Source organism: Salmo salar, chromosome 06, assembly GCF_965601325.2.
Source record: "Salmo salar chromosome 06, fSalSal1, whole genome shotgun sequence".
NCBI lineage: Eukaryota > Metazoa > Chordata > Actinopteri > Salmoniformes > Salmonidae > Salmo > Salmo salar.
The window spans coordinates 71,438,157-71,450,197 of record NC_138296.1 but is presented as its reverse complement, the minus strand read 5'-3'; the positions used below and the strand labels follow the sequence as shown (position 1 = coordinate 71,450,197).

General features: G+C 41.8%; 1 protein-coding gene across 1 annotated transcript; it reads right to left on the bottom strand.

Moving 5' to 3' along the window:
* Positions 1 to 2,003: 2,003 nt before the first annotated feature.
* On the bottom strand, positions 2,004 to 11,703 carry LOC106607943 (terminal nucleotidyltransferase 5A-like). The gene is made up of 2 exons (XM_014205439.3): positions 10,488 to 11,703; positions 2,004 to 7,764 (listed from the first exon to the last, which is right to left on the bottom strand). Exons 1-2 carry the CDS (start codon positions 10,923 to 10,925, stop codon positions 6,898 to 6,900), a joined length of 1,305 nt encoding a protein of 434 aa, XP_014060914.1. The 5' UTR covers positions 10,926 to 11,703; the 3' UTR covers positions 2,004 to 6,897.
* Positions 11,704 to 12,041: the final 338 nt, after the last annotated feature.

Here is a 12,041-nt window from a genome sequence, read left to right as displayed (position 1 = left end):
TAGATTGTATAGTATAGTGTTGGCTCCTGGCTACACTGCATTAATACCTCAAAGGAACCTTAGCATCATCTTAGTTCAGCCTTCTCCTGGCTCCCCTCCCTTTTGCCCTCCTCTCCTCCACCTCTGGCTTTCTGCCTTGGAGGAAAGCCTTCTCTCCAGGGTCAGACCACATCCAAGTGGCCTCTCTTCTTCTCTCCCCTCCATCCTGCTCACAGCCAAAGCAAAAATATGCCTCTCTTTGAGTCTCTGTTTGAATAAAGAGAGGAACCACCATCATCCTGTGATCCGTTCATTAGTTAGGATGAGAATCCCATCGTTCCATAAGTGACTGTGTGTCCACTATCTCACACTCAGTTGCAGGGCATCCATGCAGTGTACATGGGGTGGTGGGGAGGCCGATGGTGTGGAGGGGGGTATTGCTGAGGGGGGTACTGTTGATGGGGGTACTGTTGAGCATGAGTCACACTTCTCATGACTCATGCTCTTAAAGAAAAAATCCACTCCATAATTATATTTGGGGCCTGGCTTTTTCTTGTGACCTCTTCGTTGATAATACATTTGTCTCATTTGAAACTCAATACCCACTTTTTGGGGTATCTCCAAACTCACAGCTTTGCTAAAAAACATTTCCCTTCATTTCTGCTCCTGCCTGCAAAGTGTCCAGTTGAGATGTGCTTAGACCTTAACCCCTATCTGAAGGGCACAATCTCCAGGTCATATGACATGATAAAGAACATTAACCCACCTTTCTGGGCAAATACCAAATCTGCATGGGAACAAGACATGGGTGGCAAGCTACCCGATGACATTATGGCAACGTAGTACAGAGCTTATCGATACCTCATAATTTTGCATGCCGCACGTGTTAATTCAGTTCAATGTCTTACACCGTCTCCATTACTCAAATGACAGACTAGCAAAAATATATCCAAATGTCGACCCAAAGTGTTTGAGATGCCATCAGAGTCCAGCAACTGTGGGGCATTTGTTTTGGTCATGCCATTATCTGAGGGTTTTTGAGATCCGATATTTGAGGCATATTCACATCTATGTAACAAAACTGTTGACCCAATCCGTTCACTGCTATTTTTGGCAAACCACCTTTGCATTGTACTGCTACCACCCACCAGGCGAATGCAGTAGCATTTGCTTCACGTCTAGCTAGCCATCTTATCCTCTTTAATTGGAAGACCTCAGCAAGACCTCCTTCTCTTACACAGTAGGTTAAGGAGGTGATTTCATCTCTGCCACTTGAAATGGATAGATACACTATGCGGGGGTCCCAACAAAAGTTTGGCCTGACATGGTCCCCTTTCATTGAACATGTAGAGAGCCTATTTCTCACATTTCAGAATAGGCAGTCATGTCCTGTGTAAGTGGATGCGATGTGTTAATAGAAATCCACTGTAATTATCATACCCGTTTTATTATCTTGGTTATTTTTTATATTCTGTCATTCTAGCACTGTTGCCTTGATGTTTTCTCCAGCCACTGTATGGACCAGATTCTCCTGGTCCTGGGGTCCCGGGGGGTGCAAGTTTTGTACTTGCCGTAGCGCCGGTACACTTGATTCAATTTACCAACTCATTACCAAACTTCTGACTGGAGTCGAGTGCATTGGATGCAGAGGCGGGGATGTGTGTCCCCTCAGGTCCCCGGGGCCAGGACTGGGGGACACTGTCATGGGCCAGATGGTATTTGAGCTGCTAGTGGAGAATTGCTTTTGTTTTTTTCAGTATACGCAGTTATGTAATATGTCAGTGGCTACAGTGTGCAAATCGGATTCCATTGTTATTGTGACACCAATTTATTTTATTCAATGTATTTTGTTTTATTTTTTGTGAATCTTATTTATTTGTAAAAAAAATATATATGGTTTATTATTTATTTTGTTTTTGTTTTGTTTCTATCATTGTTCTTGTGCAGTTTCTTTGTATGATGCTTTTGTGTTTGGAAGGGATGTGTAACGCACGTCGTAGAGAGGAGACCAAGGTGCAGCGTGGTGAGTGCTCATGATTAATTTTATTATAACTCAGAACACTAAACAAAATAACAAACAAAGGAAAACGAACGTCACGTTCTGCAGGCTTTCACTGAGCTGTACAAAAACAAGATCCCACAACAGAAGGTGGAAAAAAAAGGGCTGCCTAAGTATGATTCCCAATCAGAGACAACGATAGACAGCTGCCTCTGATTAGGAACCATACTCGGCCAAACACAAAGAAATAGAAAACATAGAATAGAACATACAAATACAAAATCTAGAATGCCCACCCAAATCACACCCTGACCTAACCAAAATAGAGACATAAAGGGCTCTCTCAGGTCAGGGCGTGACAGGATGGGCTGGGTGGATAAAGGAATGGGGATGTTGTATTGACGTCAATGTCTCTATGTTTTCACATTTGAAAACGTACAAATAAAAAATACGATATTTGCATATTTTTTTCATTAGTCCACTGTTAATACAGACCCAAAATGTTTTCGATGTCAGCAGTCAAGTTTACAAGATATCAAGCAGTGTCACTTGCCACATCATCATGATGATGCAAAATGCCTGATATGATGCAAAATGTATCATCATGAGGATGTGGCAAATGACACTTTGCTTCATGAAAATCCTATATCTTGAAAACTTGACTCCTGAAATGGAAGAAAAATGGGATTGTATAAGTGGAGTAATGAAAGAATATCAAAAATAGAGTTTTTGAGTGGATTTTCCTTTCAGAGCATGAGTCATGAGAAAGTACAGTTATTTATGAGTATTTACATACTGTATATACTGTATATACAGTTAAAGCCGTAAGTTTATATACACTTAGGTTGGAGTCATTAAAACACATTTTTCAACCACTCCACAAATTTGTTGTTAACAAACTATACTTTTGGCAAGTCGGTTAGGACATCTACTTTGTGCATGACACAAGTAATTTCCCAACAATTGTTTACAGACAGATTATTTCATTTATAATTCAATGCATCACAATTCCAGTGGGTCAGAAGTTTACATACATTACGTTGACTGTTCCTTTAAACAGCTTGGAAAATTCCAGAAAATTATGTCATGGCTTTAGAAGCTTCTGATAGGCTAATTGACATAATTTGAGTCAATTGGAGGTGTACCTGTGGATGTATTTCAAGGCCTACCTTCAAACTCAGTGTCTCTTTGCTTGACATTATGGGAAAATCAAAAGAAATCAGCCAAGACCTCAGAAAAAAAATTGTAGACCCACAAGTCTGGTTCATCCTTGGGAGCAATTTCCAAACGCCTGAAGGTACCACCTTCATCTGTACAAACTATAGTACGCAAGTATAAACACCATGGGAACACGCAGCCATCATACTGCTCAGGAAGGACTCCTAGAGATGAACGTACTTTGGTGCGAAAAGTGCAAATCGATCCCAGAACAACAGCAAAGGACCTTGTGAAGATGCTGGAGGAAACAGGTACAAAAGTATCTATATCCACAGTAAACGAGTCCTATATCAACATAACCTAAAAGGTCGCTCAGCAAGGAAGAAGCCACTGCTCCAAAACCGCCATAAAAAAAGCCAGACTACAGTTTGCAACTGCACATGGGGACAAAGATTGTACTTTTTGGAGAAATGTCCTCTGGTCTGCTGAAACAAAAATAGAACTGTTTGGCCATAATGACCATATTATGTTTGGAGGAAAAAGGGGGAGGCTTGCAAGCCGAAGAAAACCATCCCAACCATGAAGCACGAGGGTGGCAGCATCATGTTGTGGGGGTGCTTTGCTGCAGGAGAGACTGGTGCACTTCACAAAATAGATGGCACCATGAGGAAGGAAAATTATGTGGATATACGTATTAAAGCAACATCTCAAGACATCAGTCAGGAAGTTAAAGCTTGGTCGCAAACGGGTCTTCCAAATGGACAATGACCCCAAGCATACTTCCAAAGTTGTGGCAAAATGGCTTAAGGACAACAAAGTCAAGGTATTGGAGTGGCCATCACAAAGCTCTGACCTCAATCCCATAGAAAATTTGTGGGCCGAACTGAAAAAGCGTGTGTGAGAAAGTAGGCCTACAAACCTGACTCAGTTACACCAGTTCTGTCAGGAGGAATGGGCCAAATTTCACCCAACTTATTGTGGGAAGCTTGTGGAATGTTACCCGAAACATTTGACCCAAGTTAAACAATTTAAAGGCAATGCTACCAAATACTAATTGAGTGTATGTAAACTTCTGACCCACTGGGAATGTGATGAAACAAATAAAAGCTAAAATAAATAATTCTCTACTATTATTCTGACTTTTCACATTCTTAAAATAAAGTGGAGATCCTAACTGTCCTAAAACAGGGACTTTTTACTAGGATTAAACGTCAGGAATTGTGAAAAACTGAGTTTAAATGTATTTGACTAAGGTGTATGTAAACTTCCGACTTCAACTGTATTCTCAACTTTATACTTTTGGAAAAACTGAAAAATAATGAATTCATAATTGACTACAGGAGTGCATAACAGTTTTTTCTTCCTTCTTAATGATAAAGTAATTCATCTTAGACAAATGTGTTCACACATTCTTTTCAAATTTTTGGCCAATCCCATACTGGTTGGCAATCAAAATAGACATTTACACAACAATAAGACATTGAGAGAAACTCAAAAAAGACATTATCTTTCTTATTTAGAGAATAACGTTTTGAAACAAAAAAGAAAGAAAACAAAAGAAATTGCATGAGCAATGCCATGGACACAAGTGAGTCTGCATTTGAAAGTTTCCCACTGGGCAAAAACTGGTTGAATCAACCACATCTTTTCAACCAAAACAATCTATGTGATGATGTTGAATCAATGTGAAAAACTGATTGCATTAGCAAAAAGTCATCAACATGAGGGCATTTCGTCTCTTTTCACCCAACTTTTAACCTAAATCCAATGACATGATGAAATGTTTTGTTGATTTCACAATGAATTGACGTTAGTTGACAACCCAACCAAATGTAAATCAAAACTAGACATTGAACTGACGTCTGTGCCCAGTGGGTTGTGCGTATGAGTCACCATTGAAATAACATTCTCTCACCCACATGTGCAAACAAACACACACACATACACACACGCACTTGCATTAATACTCTTTACAACCTCTTGGAACGTGGCAATCAACAAGACTATGGCATGAGCCGAACAACATGTACAAAAATAGAGAGATTGATAGAAAAATATGAGATCTGAGAACAGGTTTAATAGAAGGATGTGAGATGTCTGCATTGATCGGGTTAGATTTACTCAAAGTTTGCACCTGGTATCTTTATAAGGGAACAAAAAACAACCATTATTGATTCATTAACTTAGTTATTATCCTTCTCTTAACCTTTACCATTTGTTCATTCTTTTAGGTTTTATTACTTAAAAATAACAGGCGCACACTTTGCGCATCCCACATGGAAATTCCTCACAAAAAAAACATCAGAAATGTAACAAAGAAGAATACATCAAAGAAGGACAATTTCCACCTTTTGATCCCAAACATATACTGCCCATACACACACACACTGAAATATCACAAATACATCTCTCAAGCAACACTTTCAGACCCCTCTCTCTACTGGTAAAAACACTCTCTAACAGTATGAGTCAGGCCTGTAAACTACTGCACACTTGTAGTGTGCAAGAGTTTACAGGCCTGTCACCAGACACTACACGTTTGCAGGAGTTTAAAGGCTTGACTCATACTCTAATCCTCTCTCCTTGTAACCTCCTCACTCACTCAGGACCCTCTCTCACTTTCTCCTTCCTTTCTCTCTCACACTATAACTCATCTCCCTCTCTCGTCACCCAATTATAATTTTGGGAGATATGAGACACAAACCTCTACTTCAATAACAGTTCACATTGTGTCCCTCTCTGGTCTAAAATACATTCATTTACACTAGTAACACACCATCATCATCCTGAAAAAGGCTCATGGTCCTTTGTCTAAAATGAACAAGTCTGGGTTTATTCACAAAATATTCACAAAAACCTGTTTCTTTCTTTTAGACATTCAGGCACTTAAAGCAAAAATATTCACATCAACATATTGCATTTTTTTGTTGCTTTTTCTTCTTCTTCTCCTTGATCAGCCAAAACGAGGGTCTCTAAAAGATAGATCTTTGGTTTGTAAACAATGTCCAGTTGTTCTTTTGCATTGTCTGGGGTAAGCCTTACTTCTTATTTTCACTGGTTAGAAAAAGGTAAACGCAAGGTCTTCGTAGCCAATCAGGACGTGTCCACATCTTCCTGAATTCTCTCACTTTCCTACACAATACACTCAGTGTTTGCCTATGTATGTATGGTGTGTGAGAGTGTGTCTGTGTTTTAATGCATGTATGAGTGTTAGGGAGTATACTGTAGGTGGGTGTATATTTAAGAGTGAATCTCAAATTCAAGCCATTGCTTGCAAAAATATAACCACTAACACATTGGTTACGTACATAATTTCACTGCATCATCAACACTGGTAGTATTCAGCCCTAAGCCGAATGTTCCTATCTCTGTCACTCTGTGGTGGTGCTTGGTTGTCCAGCAAGGTGATTAGCCCGGTCTCCTTAGGACTGGCTAGTCGCCATGGACAAACTGGCATCCTGGGTTCAACCTCAGCATCATCTTAGTTCAGCCTTCTCCTGGCTCCCCTCCCTTTTGCCCTCCTCTCCTCCACCTCTGGCTTTCTGCCTTGGAGGAAAGCCTTCTCTCCAGGGTCAGACCACATCCAAGTGGCCTCTCTTCTTCTCTCCCCTCCATCCTGCTCACAGCCAAAGCAAAAATATGCCTCTCTTTGAGTCTCTGTTTGAATAAAGAGAGGAACCACCATCATCATGTGATCCGTTCATTAGTTAGGATGAGAATCCCATCGTTTCATAAGTGACTGTGTGTCCACGATCTCACACTCAGTTGCAGGGCATCCATGCAGTGTACATGGGGTGGTGGGGAGGCGGTTGGTGTGGATGGGGGTATTGCTGAGGGGGGTACTGTTGATGGGGGTACTGTTGATGGGGGTACTGCGGAGGGGGGTAGTGAGGGTAAACAGGCTGCACCTGGGCCACGTAGTAGTTGCTGAAGTTGCTGTCAGCCACATAAGGGGCAGGCTGGTAGTAGCAGGTGACGTTGGCCGTGTTAGGGATGACGTTCTGCTCTGCAAGGACCCGAAGGGCCAGGGAGGAGATGAGGCCCAGTGTCTGTCTCCTCTCGTGGCCCATCAGGCACACTGTGCTCTCCTGCACTACCCCATGCAGAGTGGCCAGATAGTCGTATTTCCTGTCTTCGAGACCCACAAAGTGGTTCTGGAGGTAGGATTCCAGCTTCCTCCTCTGCTCGCCCAGCTCTGGGAAGTCTATGAAGAACCTGGAGCACATGTAGCGTTGCAGAATTTTCATTTCGGTTCCGGAAGCGGCGCAGAAACCCCGGACCAGCAGATGGCAGTATTTCAGAAGACCACCACCACGAATCTCCTCAGGGTTCCTCGTGCAGATGAGGCGTTTGCGTAGATGGTCGAGGGCCGCGGGGAAATCCCCGTAGACACTTTCTCCCAGGATGGTGGGGTGGAAGGTGTCAGCCATGGGGTGCTCGGAGCACTCGTAGAAGAGGAGAAGGGAGTCCAGGCGAATCTGGAAGGAGTCCACACTGAACTCAAACTGGCGACGCAGAGAGTCCACAAACTTGAGCTCCACATTCTTGCCTTTGTTGTTGGAGAGGGAGATGAGGCTCCAGCGGTCTGAGTCATTACATACTTTCACCATCTTCTGCACATAGGCCTCCTGAAAACACAACAACACAGACATAAAAAAACATGTCTTAGTCACACATCTGACATCTCTATATCTACATGTTTTGTCTATGGTAATAGGTCATTAATAAATTAATGATTAGATACAGATGTAGGATATTCATTTGAGCCAGTTTTCTAGCAAGAGGAAATTTGAATTATTATGTGGATTATAATTAATGGATATCATTGTAGGGGTTGATACATTTTTTGTAAGGGAAAAACAAGTGGAAATGTCAAACTTCAGAAGACTTTTTAAACTACAATTAGACTACACATTTAAAATATCCCACATTGCAGGAAAGTTCTCCTGCAACATGGCGATCAAATTAAGATCCTACACCTGTACATTAAATACATAAATGAAATGTTTAATTATATAGAATTATCAGCAAATATATCAGAATTTAACCAAACATGTTAATAGATTAAAGTGTTTATTATGTCTCATGGTGCATTTCGGCCTTTATTCTCAGTACATGTATCATCCTCTGTATCTAGGTCTGGCAATGTGTCTGGTGACGGGGAGTAATAATACAGTATATTAACAAATAAAGTATGTCAGGGGTTCATTTGAGTGTGGTAGATGATTTTCTGGTGTCATTTTCACTTTCTGTTCAATATTCAATTAATCTACAGTACCAGTCAAAAGTTTGGACACCCCTACTCAATCAAGGGTCTTTCTTTATTTTTACTGTTTTCTACATTGTAGAATAATAGTAAAGACATCACAACTATGAAATAACCCCCAAAAAGTGTTAAACAAATAAAAATATATTTTAGATTCTTCAAAGTAGATTCTTCAAAGTATGATGAGAGCTTTGCACACGCTTGGCATTCCCTCAACCAGCTTCACCTGGAATGCTTTTCCAACAGTCTTGAAGGAGTTCCCACATATGCTGAGCACTTGTTGGCTGCTTTTAATTCACTCTGCGGTCCAACTCATCCCAAACCATCTCAATTGGGTTGAGGTCGGGTGATTGTGGAGGCCAGGTCATCTGATGCAGCACTCCATCACTCTCCTTCTTGGTCAAATAGCCATTACACAGCCTGGAGGTGTGGCATGTCATTGTCCTGTTGAAAAACAAATTATATTCCCACTAAGCACAAACCAGATGGGATGGCGTATCGCTGCAGAATGCTGTGGTAGCCATGCTGGTTAAGTGTGACTTGAATTCAAAATAAATCACAGACAGTGTGACCAGCAAAGCACCCCCACACTATTACACCTCCTCCTCCATGCTTCACGGTGGGAACCACACACGCAGAGATCATCCGTTCACCTACTCCGCATCTCACAAAGACACGGCGGTTGGAACCAAAAATCTCAGATTTGGACTCATCAGACCAAAGGACAGATTTCCAACATTCTAATGTCCATTGCCTGTGTTTCTTGGCCCAAGCCAAGGCTCTTCTTATTATTGGTGTCCTTTAGTAGTGGTTTGTTTGCAGCAATTCGACCATGAAGGCCTGATTCATGCAGTCTCCTCTGAACAATTGATTTTGAGATGTATCTTTTACTTATTTATTTTGGCTGCAATTTCTGAGACTGGTAACTCTAATGAACTTATCCTCTGCAGCAGAGGTAACTCTGGGTCTTCCTTTCCTGTGGCGGTCCTCATGAGAGCCAGTTTCATCATAGCGCTTGATGGTTTTTGCAACTGCACTTGAAGAAACTTTAAAAGTTCTTGAAATTTTCCAGATTGACTGACCTTCATGTCTTAAAGTAATGATGCAATGTCGTTTCTCTTTGCTTATTTTAGCCGTTCTTGCCATAATATGGACTTGGTCTTTTACCAAATAGGGCTATCTTCTGTTTACCACCCCATCTTGTCACAACACAACTGACTGGCTCAAATGCATTAAGACGGAAAGAAATTCCAAAAATTAACTTTTAACAAGGCACACCTGTTAAATTAAATGCATTCCATACCTCATGAAGCTGGTTGATAGAATGCCAAGAGTGCGCAAAGCTGTCATCATGACAAAGGGTGGCTGTTGTGAAGAATCTCAAATATAAAATATATTTTGATTTGTTAAATACTTTTTTGGTTACTACATAATTCCATGCGAGTTATTTCATAGTTCTGATGTCTTCACTATTACTCTACAATGTAGAAAATTGTAAAAATAAAGAAAAATAACACACATGGAATTATGAGTAGGTGTGTCCAAACTTTTGACTGGTACTGTATATGTTTTGCATTGAAGGGAGGGTAATCCTCTCCCCCCAGCGCTGGGTCATGCGTAAGTATTATCCATGTAACTGAGAAGCGACCTTTAATGCGGATCCCCTTCCGATTGGATTAGTGTGAATCCTCTTTGTAGTGGAAACCACTGTTTCTACTATCTGCAGCCCTATCACCATGCAGCTTAGAATGCAGGGAAGAATTCTGAATGCACCATTTTGCAAATAAATTCATGTTGATACTGTGCGGATTGGCATAACTGTAATTTATTGGCTGCTGTAGGGTGCATAATGTATTGCAGTAAGCACTTTGAAATGGAATGAAGATATGAAAGTAACGTGTAATCGTAATGCATTCTCATACTTGAGCATAACTTTCAATGGTTGCATTAGAATCCAAGTCTTGATTCGACGCTTGCAATGAATATAGAAACATTTGCGCACCTAAATTTGTGCGTAATGAACTACATAAACCTGCATTATGAATGTCAAATGATAATGTCAAATGAAAATAAAAGTAATGTTACCTTTAAGGTCACTGGTGTTATCTTGTCCTTGTTCACTCCCTCGGGTAAGAAGTCTAGCAGAGCGTCCAGAACTATATCCTTCACCGTCTGGAACTCCATCTCGCCTTTCAGTTCAGCACAGAATATCAAGTCCAGATCCTTCCATCCTAACCCGCTGTCCTCATGTAGAACATGGCTGGCCGCGGAACCGTTCAGACGGACCTCTCGGACATGTATCCGTTTCTCCTCCATGCGACACCGGACCACTTTGACGATGTCCCGCGGTTTTATCTCCAGGGTGGGGAAGTTCCAGCGGCCGTGGATGGGGATGGACCCAGCCAGGATGACGTCCAGGCGCTGCACTTGTTCCCAATTGAGCACGCTGAGGTTTCTGCTCTCCCCGTCCACCAGACAGCCTTCCACCGGAGTCGACCGACCCGAGTCGACTTTCTCGCCCATATTGGTAAGAGGTAGATATGAAAATGTAAACGCTAAAAGTGTCCTTTCGTCTCCTGCTTCGCTGTGAGATAAGGCGGCCGAGTTGCCGCTGGGGTAGATTGACAGAGTGCTTTGGCCACATTAGCTGGCTGTATTTATCTGTATCACCGACCTTTAGATAACGTATCTTTATCGCCGTCTTTTAGATAACGTTGTTTACCATAACAAGACGAAGCATCTCTCATTTAAACACAGCATACGTGTGGTTTCAGTTCTCTGTTGCTTGTAGCGGAGATGAGGCATATGGTCAGCCAGTTGTCCTGCGTAAAGCTAGCTGTCCATTGTCTTCCCTTTCCCCAAGTTCAGTGGGGATATTATTCGATTGCTGAGCGGGTCTAAAGAGCTTGTCCAGCCGTGGAGTTCACACACTATCCTGTATTCGTTACCTCACTGTGCGCTTTCTCTTCCGTCTGTGTCGCCGTCGCTTAAATGTGCGCCTGTCGATGATCATCAATACAGAATAGCGTCTTGCACTTTCTCAATGCGCCTTTTCTTTTCGACTCAACAACATTTGTGCACCTCCAAAAGTAGATTTTCCTTTCACTTTTACGCGCAGAAGGTTTCACGTATCTTGGTATTTCTCCTCTGCTTCTATTTTACGCATCAGATTTACCCACAAAATACGTATTCCTATACACTTTCTTCACCTACCATTCACAGAAAATGGTGTATGGCTTCTACTTGCCTGTTACATTTTGCCAGTTTTTCGCTTGACGGCAGTGCGTCATGCCACAGAGGACTCGCGCTACAGATGAGAGGTTCTGACGAATATGCTTTCCACAGCAAAGGAATGGCGGGGCGGGTTAATTAGAGTGGCAGCTCGTTCCATCAATCGCTATAATCGGTACATTCCTAGCAACCTGTAGAGCGAATTAAGTTGTCCCATATGCTGATATGCGGTCAGTTTTGCATTTCACCCCCCCATGTTATATTGGCAGAAGGAACCCTGATTATAGATCTGTCACTATAGGCAAAATCAACATGGACTCTTGCAGACCAACGCTGGTTTGATAGATGCAACACCTTTTGCAAAGTTTTTTTTATATTTGCTTTTCACAGTCATTTTACACCCCAATG

Bases quoted from the DNA above. Each gene is read 5' to 3' on its own strand.
- LOC106607943 (XM_014205439.3), bottom strand. From the start codon at position 10,925: ATGGGCGAGAAAGTCGACTCGGGTCGGTCGACTCCGGTGGAAGGCTGT. The intron at 7,765-10,487 runs GTAACATTACTT...TTGTGTTTTCAG, and splicing joins TAACACCAGTGACCTTAAAG to GAGGCCTATGTGCAGAAGAT.